At 43.5% G+C, this 18,723-nt stretch overlaps 1 protein-coding gene across 2 annotated transcripts in view; it reads right to left on the bottom strand.

Moving 5' to 3' along the window:
• Positions 1–10,398, bottom strand: part of LOC123998623 (clathrin heavy chain 1) — a 63,807-nt gene extending 53,409 nt beyond the window's left edge. For both annotated transcript variants that reach the window (XM_046303666.1, XM_046303667.1), the window contains exon 1: positions 10,101–10,398. In XM_046303666.1, the coding sequence (XP_046159622.1) occupies positions 10,101–10,142 (42 nt within the window). In that variant the 5' untranslated portion in view covers positions 10,143–10,398. The remainder of the gene's footprint in view (positions 1–10,100) is intronic.
• Positions 10,399–18,723: the final 8,325 nt, after the last annotated feature.

The raw sequence follows: 18,723 nt of genomic DNA, 5'->3' as shown, positions 1-18,723 counted from the left end.
AAAAATATACTAAACTCCCATGGCTGAGAAATCAAAGGGGATATACAGTGGGGCAAAAAAGTATTTCGTCAGCCACCAATTGTGCAAGTTCTCCCACTTAAAAAGATGCTTGTGTATTTTATGCCTCGTGTTACTATTGTATAATACAGTTAACTCTGCATCATTGGAAGCATCTCACGGTAAAGTCAACACCAGTTGTATTCGGCGCATGTGACGTAACATTTGATTTGAGCAAAATGCTTGTCTGTCTACACAGATTGTCCATGGCCAGGCAAACATGAGTGCAAGCTGGGCAGCCACTAACACAGCCCACCCCACATGGCCATGCATGACATCACTGAGGAGGCATTTGGGTGAAACCAGAACAAACCGACACCATTGTACACACCAACCTGGTGGCTGGAAAATCACTCATTTAATCATGAGGATGTGTCCTCTCCTCACACAGACCTACTGTTGGGTTACCTACCCCTTGGCACAAGCAGGATTGGCAGGTTTTAGCAAATTTCCAGCGAATCACTGCATTAAATATGGACATGTACGCCAACACAGCAGGGAAGCACACGCCACGAGACTTGACACAGAAGAGCGATAAAAGAAAGGAGTAAATTGAGGATGTAACGGAAGTGAGTAAAGAGCAGGAAAGAGACTTGAAAGACAAAGATGGATGATGAGAGAGCGCGAGAGAAAGAGTTCGGGGTCACGGCTGATGCCACAGCGCAACATGCTTATTTATCCGGTGGGTGTCCTTGTCCAAGTTCACTTTGCCACGGCAGCATAATGAGAGAGAACGAGAGAGGGGAAACAGAAGAGCCAGAGAGATTGGGGGAAACAAAGGGAGAGGGATGAAAAAGAGGGAGCATGATTCTGAGTGATGCTCCCAGCCAGGTTATTGACTCTGCGGGTGCTGTGCTGTGGGAAGAAGCAGACAGACTGCCACAAGGCAACAGTAAGTCACTCCTCACCCATCATCAAACCTCTCCTCATCCATTACCACCACAAACCCATCTCGCCCACTCCACTGTCACAATGACATGAAAGCCCCTAACTAGATCTTATATGGCACTACAGTGGAGCATGCGCTGCATATTTCTGTTATGCAAGACTGGGAAGCCGACAAGAAATGTAGACTGACACATCTCAATCATTTATTAATAAGGGCTGAGCCAAGCAGCTCCTGGTTCCAGATGCCTCGTCGTGGCTGGATCAAATGGATATCCACTACAGCATCACTGGCAGACAGTGGAACAGCAGTAGTGCACTGTTTGGAACAGAGCTTAACATTAGCAGCACAGACTCCATAGAGAAAGTAAATCTCATAAGGGGTTTTCAGTTAGTGACAGTTTGTAAAAATATATATATATATATATATTTTAGAAAATCAGTAATCTGTTTACAAGAAATCTGCAAGCTCAGTTGAAATTGTTGATGTTATCATTGGCAACTTCCACTTCAACTCTCTAGAAGCTGTAGTAGCGCGACACTGTGGCCACGACTGCAGCTGCGGTCCGTCTTCACTCACCAGGAATCAGTGACCTTAAACTGGAAATAAATCCCTTTCACAAAGCTGGAGCCTAGCGGCGACGAATGAGCATCCAAGTCACATGTAACTGCACTCTCCCCCTGGCTTAATCAAAGCTTGTTACTACCACTAGGCTAAACCGCAAATCAGACACTTTCCCCGACCCCATGTTAATCATCAAATCAAGCTTTATTTATACTGCACATTTCAGACAGGTTAATGCAACGTACTTGGCTTTACAGGAAAATAATAAAAGCTGAAATATTTGATACAACATACATAAGATTTTTTTAAACAGAAGGACAACTAAAAAGCAACCTAAGGAAAAGTAAAGATAAAAATGCATTTAAAGAGCTCTTAAATATGTTCACAGTTTCAGCTCGCCTCAGGTACTCTGGCTATTCCAGATGCTGGGGGCATAATAACTAAATGCTGCCTCTCCATGCCTCTTGGTCCTAGGCTTTGGGATAGATAAAAGGCCAGAGGACCTGAGGGGCCTACTGGGTACAGCACTTAAAAGCATGTCTGACATGTATTGGGCTGCACAATCATGGATTGCTTTAAAAACAGAAAGAAGAATCTTAAACTCACAGGCAGCCAGTGCAGAGACCTTAAAACCGGTGTAATGTACAGCATTCTGTATGTTTTGAAGTTGACCAACAGCTTTCTTAAGCGCTCTCATGAGAGGAAGCCCCTGCCCCATGAATTAATCTGCTAATTTAACCCGAGGTTAGCGTTTCCTCTTTTCCTTCGAGGGAACACGGGCACCTTGCTCAGCACAAAAGCCCCCCGCATTCTGCGGGAGTTAAAGGAAGGTCAAGGGTAGGATGTGCTGAGGCTTGCAGAGGCTGCAGTTCCAAACTGCTATTGAACTCCACAACAGGAAGCAGGAGCCCATTGTCCCACGGACTGAAACAGGCTGGACCGGTCTCCACGGCGACCATGTGACCACAGGACATTTGACCAGCACCGACCATGGGGTGAGGAAAAAGGGTGCCCTGGCCTGATGGATATAAGAGAGAAAAAGGAAGAGAAACAAAGTGGAATCCAGCCACTGGTCAAGCAAGTTCTGCTGACTGAGGGTTGGTTTCCGGGTAGTTATTTTTCTTTTTGTGAAATGCTTTGCTGCGTTATTGTACAGTCCGGTGGCCTGCACTGAGGAATGTCAAGTGTTCAGCAAATCCATATGCTCACAAGCATGTTACAAGATATCAGCCGGTTACCAGGTGAGATTTTAAAGATGACCACAAAAACCTTTTAAAGTTGATGTCTTAGAGAGCAGAGCAAAAATAATTCCATTCAATTTTTTTTTTTTTTTTTTTAAACTGGTGGGCTAAAATGTCATGTCTCATTTAAATGCCATCTGGCAAGGGTTATTGCCATGCTGAAATGCATAAAGACTTAAAGGCAGTAAGGAGAGGAGCACAGTCATGTACAATGTAGCTAGGTAGGAGGAGCAATGGAAGCGACCTTGAGGACTGAGGCCATTTCATTTTCAGCTGAACTGGTTACATGGTTGTAACTTGTTCATGCTGCATTAACAGAGATAATTATGTTTTATGCTCTGCTAGACAGCCCTAGTATGATAAAACTAGGCTACTTCGTAGTGATGGCGGAAAACAAATCTATAGTTACAAGTCATGATATTTGACGATAGTGTATCAGATCGTTGACAATCTCGCAAAATAATTTTTTTGCGCTACTTGGCTGTACCAGCACTAAAACTCCAGTATTTTTCCTTCATAGCTGGTTCTCCATCTTTTTAAATAGGGAGACAATTTGTTTTAAGCACTTATTTCCATGACTGACAAAACTTGATTATCATGGCTCTCATCCCTCTGCAACAGACATGTGTTGAGCAATATGTTTGGAACATCAAATCGCAACACACCTAATATTCCACAGATCTGACTTGCCCTTTCCCTCCTGAGGAACCAGTAAACATTAACCCATTTTGAGTTTCTTTTTCATGTCTTCTGCATCCATTTTGCTGTCACATTCGGAGTTTGTTATAACCAATTTATTGATGTGATTACGATGGGCTATAGGTCAGGCCCTATGGGTCACATACATGTGATGCTTACATGTTTTACGTAAAGAGAGCAAGGGTTTGAGGGAATAGGGAACGTTTTTCCTAAACAAATTAGGGATTTCAGTAACATAACTTTTCAGTCAGAAACAAGAAGGAAACTAAATGGCTGAAATGTTGCTGCTTCAGCACGGACAGCGCAATGCACACTTTCTGCTGTAGGGAAGAGAGCGAGACAGCGTGCGCCTGTCACACAGGCACTCTGTCATTGGGCTCTTTGAGTTGTGTGTATGCGTGTTAATTATTTAGTCAACCAGTGTGCTTAAAGCATCAGACAAGCTATGTGCATAAGTAGTTGTTTTTATTCAAACAAATAAGTTGTGTCTGTCTATATGGAAAAATCGAAAGAACAGGATGAGTCTCATCGACCAAGATTGTGTTTTTAGTCAAGGACAGCCCTACAGCTCACGGATAGATCTCGCAATGAATGAAAACGGAGATGGAACATAAGCATGCACAATGCAAAGGTAAAAGAGAACCGTGAGATTTTGAAAGACCTAGCTAATTAATATTATCTAGGTAAACAGGAGTTGGCATTTCGTGGCAACAATGAGTGCCAGGTCATCAAACAGGCCCAGGGGAAACTAAGTGGGACTACTAAATGCCTTTGCTGAAATAAAACAAGCTAGCAACCCATTTAGAGACCACCACTGTGTTTGCTTTGTGCTCAAGGTCTATGGTGGAATTTAATGAAACTGGCGCACTCTACCATGTTCCACAGAACAAAGTGATGGATATGGGTTTCTCCCGTAGCAGTATCAGTGTAACAATGAAAGCACTGGAAGAGCAGCGATAATACTTTGATAATTTCTATGAGCGATTCAAGCAGAACTGCAAAACTTGTTGTAAACAGACAATCAGTTGAGTAGAGAGGGGGCAAATCGAAAACATACCGGACAAAGTCAATGTTCAGAGGACAGACAGGTTTGACCTCTTTGGTGAACTTAAATCTGGTCGACTTGGTAGACTGCAAAAAAATAAAAACAAGGTCACAGAAGATCACCAGTACTTAGACTTTGTTAGGACTTACGGCTCATCTTGTCAGATTGTACAGTGTACAGTTCACAAATGGTACGGGACAAATCACCTGGACAGCTCCTCTGCTTCTTGTTCCAGCATGACCTGACACAGACTATCCCCGAGGCAACAAAGTTACTGCAGCTGGTCCGCACTATACCAGCCACAACAGCATCCGCTGAGAGGTCATTTTCTGTGCTGAAACGGATTAAGAGAGTCGAAAACGGACCGATCAAGGATGACTCATCCCTTGACATCATCTCCATTGCATCGAGACCAAGACACTTAAAACTGAGGGCCAACAGGGAGACATTCTACAGTTCAGTCACTGATGTCTTTACCCAGAAGGACAGATGGAAATGGTTTACAAGTAAGTGTTTATTTACAGTAGCACCCTCTACTATTATTACATGTGTATTGTGTAAGTATACATCTCAAATCAGTAGCGCTGCCTAGGCAGTGTGTGTGAAACGCTGTCGACAAGTAAGCCTAATCACTGGCATTTGGGTCGCTGTCTGTGGTGTTGAAAATGGCCTGTTCTTGCAGTTGCATGGGGCACAAGTTATTAGGGCATGTGAATGTGTGTCTAATGGTTACACCGCCTCCCTGCTGCTGTTTGATGGTTGGTTGTCAGTGCTCGACATTCAGGGCTACCCCGGCAACATCTGCCGAGCTCACCCGGCCAGTTAATCAAGCTTTCATATAGCCTGCTTGGGCCAGTACATTTTCAAACTCCAAAACATATATTATTAAAATCCTTTCTATTTCATCCATCACAATCTTCATGATGACGCTTCAAACTTGTTAACCAGCATTTGATTTCCAAGCGAAGCCAAGAATGTCAAAGCCTTCACTCTCTGTCTCGAGTGAGCCCCGCCTCAGTATGTCCTGGATACTAGTGACGGACCCATCCCGGCGGAGACGGGAAACCCGTCAATTCTGAGATGAACTTTGGCATTCCACAATCACAAGTCCACCTTTTCAGTCTTTTTTCAAATCAGACATCCTACATAGCGATGTCATTATCAGCAAAGAAAAGTTTACGTAGGCCTAGGACTACATGTTGCTGCTTGCTTGTCAAGACAAACATTACCACAAATAACTATTCTTTTTTTAAATAATGCTATTGTTATCTATATAACATCAAATTTCAGGTGGCGAGAGCGTGCAACACATCATACAGCCAATTGCTGCATGGAACTAAATGTGTTCTAATACGCCCAGTCACTGCCTAACATTCCTAAACAGTCTGCAATTATTTAAAAGAGCAGGATCCCAGCTTTCCAGTCATGTTTGATATATTTCTCAACACCAAATTTTGCACAATTGGCAGCGTTTTACATTCTCAGTGTCTGGATTTATGAATGTGTAAAATAATGCCTGGAAAAACAAGCAGTGGTCTTGTTACTGAGAGAGAGAAAAGTCCTAATCTATCACAGCCAGGGCTCACTAAACACCCAGCTGTATAAATGGTTGATATATAAAATTGCAAGCTATGCAAGTGGCCCCGGATGAGTGAGGATAGGACAGGACACCAGCAGGGGGAGAGAAAATAAAGTGGGTGGGAGGCTTTAAAGCTGGAATCCTTAGTGGTGAAACAGCCATGTCCGTTTGTGATATTGCAACAAAGAAATTACTGTAAACCAACACATTTTTTTGCTAACATAATTGCGCATGCGACAGAGTGGCACAATATGTACCACCATTTTTTGGACCATGCTGCGCGATGCTCCTCAGTTCCGCAACAAAAACAATAACAATGGTGGTGGAGCGGCCAGCGGCTCAGTTTCCCCCTACTGTGGACTCCATCTTTAATGTCTTGGCCCAGTGGGAGATAAACAGCACAGTGTCCCAGCCAGCAGCACTGCATTGAAGTTAAACCATGGGTTTCCCTCAGCCTGTGGGGTCAGTACGGGTGAAGAATACTGCGAGATTCTGGTAATTTGCCAATATCTGGCCATCTGTAGAAGTCATGGATCTGATAGAGCTTGGCTGGCTGGGTCTCTGACTATGCTGTTTTAGAGAAACCATCCATCACCTGCCCACTGGAGCACCGTGTCGTGACGGCGGCAGATATAGGGGGCTGACGGTAGATTAGTCAATGATTTCCTCAGATCATGTTACCACACTGCACAATTGGGCTCAGTAAGGCTTCGACTGTTTCCTGGGAACTAGCTAGCTCTCCTGTTTGTGAAGCCTCATACCAACCACCCCATATACCTGACACTCAAGAGGGGCTGTGTGTGGACATAAACCTGACCGGGAGGCCAACAGATGATCACTGTAGGCCTCTGCTACACCTTTTATAATGTAAATGGCTGAATGACACTCAAGGGAACCCTTGGCTCTTCATTACCAATTACAGCCCACTGTCAATTGCCCAGTTGAAGGACGTGGCACATTCTGCATGATCCGCTGCTCATGCCCAGCTCCATACCATCCGTGAAACATGCATGAAAGCTTATGCAGGTCATGCATAAGAGATGGTGGCTGGACTCCCGTATGGTATACATCAGTCACACAAAATGACCTTTACGTGCCAATGACACAGAAATCAGAGGATACATACTTCAGTAATAACTTCTTATCACCCTAAACGTGTGTGCTGTGGGCAGCTGTTGTAAGGCCACAGAAACAAATGAATGCAATTAATTGTGTGAATACAATATCCTTATCTGGCTTTGCAGTGAACACGCTTTCATGTTGAGAATAACCTGAGATGGCCTTAAAACAATAGAATGCACCACAGGTCCATGTGAATTCTACACACACACACACATTTCAGTCAAAAATCTATCATTCTGAGAAGTAATATTTCTCAGTCAGAATGCATGAAAGGTGGTGGATCTGTTGCACGACACCCCTGCCTTCCAGCGTCTGCAGATATAAATGAAACGCCAGCTGAGCTCAATGCACAGAATAGCCAGTACAGATTCTAACAGTACCACCTTCCTCCATCTACTGTAACACCCACTCCTGCAATTATGGACCTGTCAAGGGCATCAGACTTTTCCCCCTCTATAAAAAACTGTACATTCTAATTCCACAGACAAAAGGCCTTTACACAGGCTTGTCAACCTCAGACATGATGTATAAATAACTCCAGAGCTATATTATTTAAAGTTGCCGAATCAAATGTAGCTTCAGTAGCCAACAGAACAGGTACAGTAGTGATATTTCTGTGAGTGCACTGTGCTGTGCAGCAGTAAAGGCTGGAGTGGATAATAGGTCTCATGATTGGGGCACTGCCTGTAGGGTTCATTTGTGTTGAAGTCACCATCCCTGTCTGCACAACAACAAAAAAATCTAGAGGACAGCCCTCCATAATGTTAGCTCAAAGTGACAGGGGGACAGAGAGGGAAACACTTTTTCCCTCCCTTCACCATATGTGGTTAGCCATAATCCTCCTGAGAATAATAATTTTTCACCACAGATTTAAATACTGAGGATAACAGCAATAATTCCACTCAGACAAAACCATATCCATGAGAATAGAGAAGATAAAGTAGAATCAATGTAATAGCAAAAACAGTACCTCTTCAGATGTAGAAAATAACCTACACAATTGAACAACACAAGTGATGTAGTCTCAGTCACGAGCAGAGCTTGTGTCTATGGAAGTATTGTAGTAAAATCAGTCCGACTGTGACAATCTATCCAGCTGTGCTTCTAATAACAGGTTTTGTGTGCGAGACATGCTGTAAAAACAAACGATGCATTATGTAGCAGCAAATAAACAAAGCAAACCAAATTATTTTTCCCAAGCCAAGATGTAGGCGGATCGCATGTCTTGTTCTGAATCTGAGGCTCCACAAAAACACCAAAGACTGAGGCTCCACAAAAACACCAAAGACTGATTTATTCACTAGCTAGGTAACAGATCTTGCAAGTAAAGTCTTGACACAATCCATGCTCTCCAAGGAGCATGAATGTTTTCCACTTCCTCAACCTGACCGACAGAGTTCAATAGTCACCATGACATGTAACCTATGTCAGGCTAAGGTATGGTCATTCAAAACCACAAACACAGTTCTCCTTGGTTTTATTAGTCTCAGACATCACAAGGATCCCAGAGTGGTGCAGCGGTCTAAGGCACTGCATCTCAGTGCAAGAGGCATCACTACAGTCCCTGCTTCGCACACGAATGTAAGCTGTATCACATCCGGCCTTGATTGGGAGTCCCATAGGGTGGTGCACATTTTTGCCCAGCGTCATCGACGTCATTGTGAAGAACAAATTATTATTTACTGACTTGCCTAGTTCAATAAAAGGTTCCCTTTAAATAAATGTAAAAAAAATATAAAAAATTTTAAACAGTGTTTATGTCAGGTGTCATTTATGTCAGGTGTCATTTGTGGAGCATTAAGTGCTTGAGGTGATCGTCCACTAAACATAAGCTACAGCCAACCTGCCCAAAAAGAAAAAAGTAATTATAAAACGTGTCATCTGTGATATGAGAAATCTTTGGTCAGTATGCATTCATACAAACAAAAAAAAATCACATAAGAAAGCCTAGTCTGCATTCCTGTGAAGGTGTGTCATGCACCTGCTGATGACATGCTCTCTCATAATATCAAGATGTGTGTACCTAGGAGGTAATGTCCATTCACTACCACCAGCAAAGCAATCAAATGTATTAGCAATCAACATGAATGAAAGGAGATTGTTACTGTTAAGTTCGGAAAGACAAACGGTGCCTATTGAGTATTGACTATCAGACTTGGTGTTAGCTAGAGACCTCGCTCAGCTGGCTGAGCTCGATCAGCCTTTTCAAAACTGGGGCAAGAACAAGTGTAAATGGAGGGTTGGAAATTCAAACTCAAATCGCTTGATAAGTCAGATGTGTGACGGGTTAGAATGTTGGCTAACTTTAACCAGCCACCTAGCTTAGCTAACTAATCTTTGATCCGGGTTGAATAGTCAGCAATTTAGCTACCTAGCTTGCTAGCGATCGTTAGTTATAACGTTATATGTGGACAACATCCAAACCACCCGGCATCGTAGTTTGCGATTGATGGTGTATTGCTGAATTGGTATTCCATTATTTCCCTAGCAATGTAGCTAACTAGCTGCCACTACGACACATACAAACTCTCTAGTTATCTACTCACGTTACGGGTTAGCTAGCTAACTAGAAGTAATGAGTTTCTAACTTCAACAATAACAGCTTATCTGCCTACCAACGACCTCGCCATCCATACCACCGGGTAAGATAACTAGGTAGAAACGATATCTAACCAAATAATATAATCCATTGCTATGTGTCAACTTCCCACGGAGCCGGTCGACGATATGTCATAAGCTAGCTAAGCTAACTCACATTATGTTGAGACGGAGCTAGATTTCATTCAGAGATCAGTGACGCTTGCTTAATTATCGGTTAATTTGATGTCCTAAAGAACAATGAATATGAGGCAAGTAATATATTATATATTTTTCGAAATATTACCATTCATTCAACAGACAACATACCTGCAGGTGCTCCTGAAAGCGGATAGGCAGAATCTGAGCCATGACGGTTCCTCTGCTCTCCTCCCGATTCTCCAAGTAATGCTAACAAACTACGGCTTCTTCTCAGATCCTAGCCGGACAGCCAGGGAACAGCTAGTTTAAAGTCCAATTGGGTAGACTCGAAGTCTTGTATGAAAATGTAATGGTGATTTTATTCGTCCTTTTGCTGTTAACTTGCGCTCTTCCCCTGATGACGGACGGCTGCAGCTGCACTGAACACCCTGAACCTGCAATGGCGGTGGCAGCTGCTCAAGAGGAGAGAAACAATCCGGAAATGGCTGTGTACTTCAGTGGGGCGGACGAATATTGATATTCATGTTTCAAAAATTGTGATTTCTAATCATGATTAAACTGATGTAGGATATTCACCATTGAAACCTATTCATTTTTATACAATCCAAGAAAATTGTCTAGTGTGTAAAGGGAGCATATCATTTGGGAGATAAGGATACATTGGTACTATTTCTTTGCGATTCGCCCTTTGATTTTTGCCACATCATTCGTCCTCGTGAATGCACGTCAGTTCCTACTTGCGTAGTGCGTAGGCTACTCCTGTTCCGCACCGGTGAAAGCTGTTATTCGATTTACAATAATGGAGTTTTGTATGCCTCTTGAATTCACAGGTGAATTCAGGTGATAACAGGTGAAGCAACTAATTATAGACAATAAACAATTAATGTTTACATACTGTATGTGCAGCAAATATGAACAACTTTAATTCATTTGCATTCAAAAGTCAAACAGGGCTTTCCACATATCCACTTGCTGAGAACTGAATCATCCCACATTTCATCAAGACCTTTCGGTCAAATATGCATTTCTGAGGTCAACACAGCTCCATCCTGTCCATTTCCAAAGCACTGGTAGTAGTAAATCAGCTGACACAATGACACGTCAGCTGCTTACTCAGCTAAATCTTGAGGTGAGTGTATCGTTTCAGTTGAAATAAGTAATAACGACCTGTTTAAAATAGTTGTTGAACGATCTCGACTGAGAGTATTTGCACAATAGATCATCCAACTCAACAACAATCCAATTTCTCTTGGATCCTGGATCCAGATGTCTATCAACATCTTTATCATACCAGAGTGCTAAGGCTGTGTCAGACATCCAAGTAGCCATTTTCTACTTTATGTGGCCACAATCTGCATGGTAACTGAGTGTAATAGGCAATAATTGCACAATAAAATAATGAGGGTTGGCAAAGCCTTCCTTGGGATTTGACAGTGAAGCTGACCTTCTGGCAGTAATGCCATTTCATCATGAAGATGCAGCAGGCGTCTGAGCCAGCACTTACTTGCTCAAGTAGTGGACAAGGAGTGGTCAAGAATAAGAAAATATTTCTCCTTATTTTGTCCTCTTGTTAAAGAAGTTATCTTGATCAAGAAAGGGTGGGTATTTCTGACCATTTGATATTTTGTAAACACATTGGTTCCTAAATCAGATCGAATAAAGACGAGGCATTGACAATGATCTTATCTGGATCCACCAGTAGGCTATTAGCGTTTGCACTTTAGAGTAAGAAGAGTTGTTTACAATTGGCTAGTCTGCAGATGAATTCAACAAGGGTGTCTGTAGTGACACCTCACGCACTGAGTGCCTTAGACCACTGCGCCACTCAGGAGCCCACACGCCTTGTGAATTACAGTTATTTCCGATAGAACTCAAACCCAATGCAAACCCATTACTGTTTTTGGACTTGAGCTGCAAGTTACACAAATCAAATCAAAATCAAATCAAATTTATTTATATAGCCCTTCGTACATCAGCTGTACAGAAACCCAGCCTAAAACCCCAAACAGCAAGCAATGCAGGTGTAGAAGCACGGTGGCTAGGAAAAACTCCCTAGAAAGGCCAAAACCTAGGAAGAAACCTAGAGAGGAACCTAGAGAGGAACCAGGCTATGTGGGGTGGCCAGTCCTCTTCTGGCTGTGCCGGGTGGAGATTATAACAGAACATGGCCAAGATGTTCAAATGTTCATAAATGACCAGCATGGTCGAATAATAGTAAGGCAGAACAGTTGAAACTGGAGCAGCAGCATGGCCAGGTGGACTGGGGACAGCAAGGAGTCATCATGTCAGGTAGTCCTGGGGCATGGTCCTAGAGCTCAGGTCAGTTGAAACTGGAGCAGCAGCATGGCCAGGCGGACTGTGGACAGCAAGGAGTCATCATGTCAGGTAGTCCTGGGGCATGGTCCTAGGGCTCAGGTCCTCCGAGAGAGAGAAAGAAAGAAGGATGTGAATTAGAGAACGCACACTTAGATTCACACAGGACACCGAATAGGACAGGAGAAGTACTCCAGATATAACAAACTGACCCTAGCTCCCCGACACAAACTACTGCAGCATAAATACTGGAGGCTGAGGCAGGAGGGGACAGGAGACACTGTGGCCCCATCCGAGGATGGGGCCACAACAATAATATATTGCAAATCATGAAATTGAAAACCATGAAACATTTTATTGAATGACTCATGGCTGCATATGCATAATCCAGTGTCAGTACAGCTGCAAACTATCTCTTCCTCCACTGGTTTTATTGACTTTACAATATTGGGTGCCTAAATACTGTCTATGAAAATGCTAATTAAACTTTAGTTTCAGCTTTCTTTCTATGAATACACAACATTGTTTTCTCTCTCTCTCTCTGAGCACGTTGTGATACTGCATTTATATACTAGCCCCCTTACATTATGTAAGAAATTGATCAAAGTGAAGTTGTGGAAATGACAGGAAGTTCTGTGTGATAATTCAGTATGTTAATTGATCACGCTACTTAACATGCAGAGTAGCGTGATCCAAAATCCTAAGTCTAATTGAAAAAGCATCATTGTATAAATGTAGTTACTTGAAGATAATTCTGGGAACACACACTCATTGTGATTCTTGTTTACTCCACTGTAGCCTAAATGGCCCTCATCATCTTCGCATACGCAAGACTTTTACAAGTGCTCTCTAACTATAATAGCTATAACAGTGCAATTATTATGAGTGGAAACAACTTTACAACTAAATGTGCTTCATTGTATAGTGCTGTTGCAATGTTGTTATTATTTCATGAATGTCTTACTGTATTTATAGTTACACAGAGAAATGGCAGGGTTTCAATTATAGACACTAACTGTTTTCCACCCTTTGATGGTATCTTCTGGCCCGGGGGAGTTTTGTTAAGATCCCTGACGCTTGTTCTGTCACGCCCTGATCTGTTTCACCTGTCATTGTGATTGTCTCCACACCCTCCAGGTGTCGCTTATTTTCCCTGGTGTATTTATACCTGTGTTTCCTATCACTCTGTGCCTGTTTATCTTGTATGTTCAAGTCAACCAGTGTGTTTTTCCCAACACTGTGCGACTGCTTGTCTTTTACTAGTCCTCCCGGTTTTAGCCTTTGCCTGTTTTTCTGGACTCCATTCCCGACCTGACCGCCATTATGTACCTCTGGAACTCTGAACTGGTTTTGGTCTTTTGCCTGTCCATGACCGCTCTCTTGCCTACCCCTTTTGGATTGGTAATAATCATCTTGGACTCTAACCATATGCCTCCTGTGTCTACATCTGGGTCTCGCCTTGTGCCCTAATGTCTTGAACGACAAAATGAATTGCATGCAGTATGGTTTAAACATAAGGAACGTATCAGTGAGAAACAGTAATGGTTGAATTACTACACACCTTTGCATGCTCCAAACACCTGTGTAAGTAACTGGAGATGAAGTGTAATTTGTCAACTGGATGTGCACAAAGCCTGTGGATCCCTGATAAATTTCTACAGTAAGTGCACCTTTTATTTGAAAGATTCTCTCATTGGTATGAAATAAGTGACATCAGCATATGTTTCAAACAGGTTTGAAAGCAATGATTTGATGTTTCTGAACTTTAAAACGGTGTCCGAATTGTACTTCACATGGAGGCCAACCATGGGTGACTGTAACCGCTGAAAACCCTGCATATGGAGTAAAGATATAAGAGCTAGGATTATTGGTGGTCATGTATTGGAAGTATCCACCTCATCCTTTGGTAGATGAATAAAAGCTGACATCAACAGTGTCTTTTCATTTGCACTGTTTAATCTCAGTCCAGTTCATGCACTTCCCACAGCTTAAACCTCAATGGCCTTTATGGTACAGGAACAAACCATCCACACACCCATATCATGCTCTGATGAAATTACATTCATAAGGAAACAGTTGTTGTGGATTGCTCCAGCAAATGTATTGTTTCCATATATTTGTGTTTGAAACCATTCCACTCCAGCCATTAATGAGTTAATCTTCCCCAATTAAGGTGACACCAACCTCCTGTGGTGGATTGATAGGTGCATTGCCAACAATCACAGGAGTGCAAAAGCAGGAGAAGGTAACAACTTGCGATCGGATTTTCACCCCACCCTCGTGAGAATGCAGGAACAATTGGTCAAGGTGTATTACCATTGGTTCACTGCATATTGATCTGTGTTTGGAGCCCCACAGTGGAGATGTCATAAAACCTAGTGGTCAAAACGGGGAAATGGTTCCAACCATTTTTCTACAGGTTAAATAAACACATACAATAAGGTCTGTTTCGTGTAGGATGACCCTGGTGTGAAGTTTCGATAACCATGTAAGTGTAACGATCGTCGTATGAAGGAGTGGACCAAAATCAGCGTGGTAAGTGTTCATGATCAATTTAAAACTCAAAACACTCAAACAAAATAACAGGGAAAACCAAAACAGTCTTGTCAGGTGCAGACGCTAAACAGAAAACAACTACCCAAAAAACCCAAATGAAAAAGGACAACTTACATATGATCCCCAATCAGAGACAACGATTGGGAACCACACCAACATAGAAATAAAGAAACTAGAATGCCCACCCTAGTCACACCCTGGCCTACCCAAAATAGAGAATAAACCTCTCTATGGCTAGGGCATGACAGTAAGTCTCTAGCGGACAAGGTTACTTTTTTATCAATGTATTCAGGTCCATTTACTCTCAGATTCAAAAAATGCTAATTAGCATCAAAGTAGACGTCAAGCCCTGCACGTCATCTTGAGCTGGCATCTTTTCTTACAGGTACATTTTTTTAAATGTAGCTAACATTAGTTCACCCAGAGAGTCTTACATCTTCCTTGATTCAGCATTCTCATCCAGCTCATGGCATTTGTAGTTCTTTATGATCGCCTAATTAGCATTTGATTTGTGGGGGGTAAATACAGGCAAATATATTGATAAGTCACCTTGTCTGAGAGAGATTGTGGCTGTGGAAATCAGTTCTCTGTTTGACTGAGGCCTAGCAGCTCCGCTGCCTCTGCAAGGCTTCAAATAGAGTACCACAGTAGTCATAATACCCATAAAACATAGCGGTCAAACATGGAAATGGTTCCAATCGTTTTTTCACCATTTATTTTTCCCAATGGGGATTTTAGAAACACTTTAGATCAGAGGAAAGAGTGCATCCTACTGGTCCTCTAACACCCCTTCCAGCAGCAACTGGTCTCTGATCCATGAACCAACCAAACATAGACGACCAGGTGAGGGGAGTTCCTACTAATTAGTGATCTTATTGTGTCAATCAAGGAGCGAAAAGCCGCAGACACTCGGCCTTAATTGTAAATATTTATTAAAATACAATTGAGGCATTGTACTGCTCAACATTTCTTTGTGCTTCAGGCCTTACCCAGAGGAGGTGGCTCTGGAGTAGACTGAGCTGGAGGGAAACCTGGAGAAAGACCTTTTTGAGAAATAACTTCCAACTTTGCACATTAATGGTTGGCCTAAAGCTACTTTGTCCATTTTTATTTATTTAAAAAAAAGTCCATACTCTTTGTTAAATCTGTCACCTTGGCCTTCCGGGTGGCGCAGTGGTATAGGGCACTGCATCGCAGCGCTAGCTGTGCCACCAGAGACTCTGGGATCGCGCCCAGGACCTGTCGCAGCCGGCCGCGACCGGGAGGTCTGTGGGGCGACGCACAATTGGCCTAGCGTCGTCCGGTTTAGGCAGGGTTTGGCCGGTAGGGATATCCTTGTCTCATCGCGCACCAGTGACTCCTGTGGCAGGCCGGGCGCAGTGCCCGCTAACCAAGGTCACCAGGTGCGCGGTGTTTCCTCCGACACATTGGTGCGGCAGGCTTCCGGGTTGGATGCGCGCTGTGCTGTGTTAAGAAGCAGTGCAGCTTGGTTGTGTTTCGGAGGACACATGGCTTTCGACCTTCGTCTCTCTCGAGCCCGTACGGGAGTTGTAGCGATGATACAAGATAGTAATTACTAACAATTGGATACCATGAAAAAGGGGGTAAAAAAATATTTAAAAAAATCTGTGTTTTTGGTCTGTCTGATGATCTTCTGGAGATGTGCCAGTGGTGAGCCATTGGTTTTGCACCAAGGAGTAGAAATGATCAGTTCTCTTCTGCTGGGAGACCAATTACTACTAGGGGAGATTAGAGTGCAGTGCAAGGAAGAAGGCTCCTCTCCCTGAGAAGACTATGCAAATCTCCATTGCCATGAAGGTAGGGACCCTGGAAACACAAGACACAGTTGCTCATACAGAGAGGCCATGTGTCATAAAAGGGTGGCTTTCGGACTTGCTGCCGGTATGTCACAGGCACGCTGAGGAGTCAGCGATTACCCCTAGAGCACATATGTCAGAGTCAAGGCCCGCGGGCCACATCCGGCCCGCGAGAAGGTTTTTTACGGCCCCTGGGATGATCTTGATTTATTATTAGAACCGGCCCGCAGACCGCAGCAAGCCGGCAGCCCGCAGATCTTTTACACGCACCAATACTACATTTCCCACAATGCAACGGTGACGCACCGAGCAGTAGGCTGCTTCATTTCAATATTTATTGGCACAGCAGTTGTCAGCATCACAGTAAAATTAACTTTCAGATACCCATCAAAAATGGCAAAACGGAAGGTGGACACTGAGAACCGGGGGTTTCAAACAAGGTGGGAGTCGGAGTATTTGTTCACGGAGGTAGCTGGAAAACCTGTGTGTCTTCTGTGTGGAGAAAGTGTGGCGGTACTGAAAGAGTATAATCTGAGACGACATTATGAAACGAAACACGCGGACAAAAACAAGAATATGGACATGGAACAAAGGCTACAAAAGGCAGAGGAATTAAAACGAGGCCTCAAATCTCGACAGGCTCTGTTCAAAAAAGCCAAATCACAAGGCCAGGCTGCTGTCAAGGCCAGTTTTATTTTGGCAGAAGAGATCGCTAAATCAGCCCGGCCATTTACGGAGGGGGATTTCATCAAAAACTGCATGATTAAAGTTTGTGACGAAGTTTGCCCAGAAAAAGGCAACTCTTTTTAAATGTGAGTCTGAGCAGAAACACCATTGCCGAGAGAGTAGACCAGTTGTCCATCAATCTAAAAGAGCAGCTTGTGAAAAAGGGAAAAGATTTCATTGCATATTCCTTGGCTGTGGATGAGAGCACCGACATTTCTGACATTGCCCAGTTGTCAATTTTCATCCGCGGAGTGGACTCCAGCCTAAGCGTGACAGAGGAGTTTTTGGCTTTACGTCCTATGCATGGCACAACTACGGGGCATGATTTGTATGAAGAGGTGTCAAGATGTGTAAATGAGATGGAGCTGCCTTGGGAAAAACTCGTGGGTTTGACAACCGACGGAGCACCTGCGATGTGTGGACACAGGAGCGGACTGGTGGCAAAGATACGGGAAAAGATGCAAGAGGAAAACGCGACAGGTGAGCTGACAGCTTATCATTGTATCATACACCAGGAAGCGTTGTGCGGTAAAGCCTTGAAAATGGAGCATGTAATGAGCATCATCACGCGCACAGTTAACTTTATCAGAGCCAAAGGTTTGAATCACCGCCAGTTCAAGGCATTTCTGACGGAGTTAGAAACGGAGCATGGTGATTTGCCTTATCACACAGAGGTGCGATGGCTAAGCCAGGGAAAGGTGCTTCAAAGATGTTTCGAGCTTCGTGAGGAGATTTGTCTGTTCTTGGACAGCAAAGGGAAAGACACAACACAACTCCGAGACGAAATGTTTCTGTGTGAAATGGCTTTTCTGTGTGACATTACGAGTCATCTGAATGCAATGAACTTGCAGCTGCAGGGTCGGGATCGTGTCATCTCTGATATGTACAGTACAGTGAAGGCATTTAAAACCAAACTGACTCTGTGGGAGACGCAGATGCGGAAAGAAAATTTGAGCCACTTTCCCAGCTGCCAGACCATGAAAGAGAAGCTCTCTACCAGTGCGTTCCCGAGCGCACAGTTGGCTGATAAAATAGGTATGCTTGCCGCTGACTTTCGACGCCGATTTGCTGACTTTGAAGCACAAAAAGCAGGTTGGAACTGCTCGGTAACCCATTTGCTGTTGACGTGGAAAGCTCACCACCAAACCTCCAAATGGAGTTGATTGACCTCCAATGCAATGATGCACTGAGGGCAAAATATGCGGCAGTGGGTGCTGCGGAGTTCGCCCGTTTCCTCCCCGACACAATGCCCCAGCTGCGCATCCAGGCTGCTCAAACGTTGTCTATGTTTGGCAGCACATACCTGTGTGAACAACTGTTTTCTTTGATGAACTTGAACAAAACATCACACAGAAGTCGACTTACTGCTGAACACCACT

This window comes from Oncorhynchus gorbuscha, linkage group LG16, assembly GCF_021184085.1.
Source record: "Oncorhynchus gorbuscha isolate QuinsamMale2020 ecotype Even-year linkage group LG16, OgorEven_v1.0, whole genome shotgun sequence".
NCBI classification, from domain to species: domain Eukaryota; kingdom Metazoa; phylum Chordata; class Actinopteri; order Salmoniformes; family Salmonidae; genus Oncorhynchus; species Oncorhynchus gorbuscha.
Note: the sequence above shows the minus strand (reverse complement) of the source record. Positions and strands in the feature narration are given on the sequence as shown.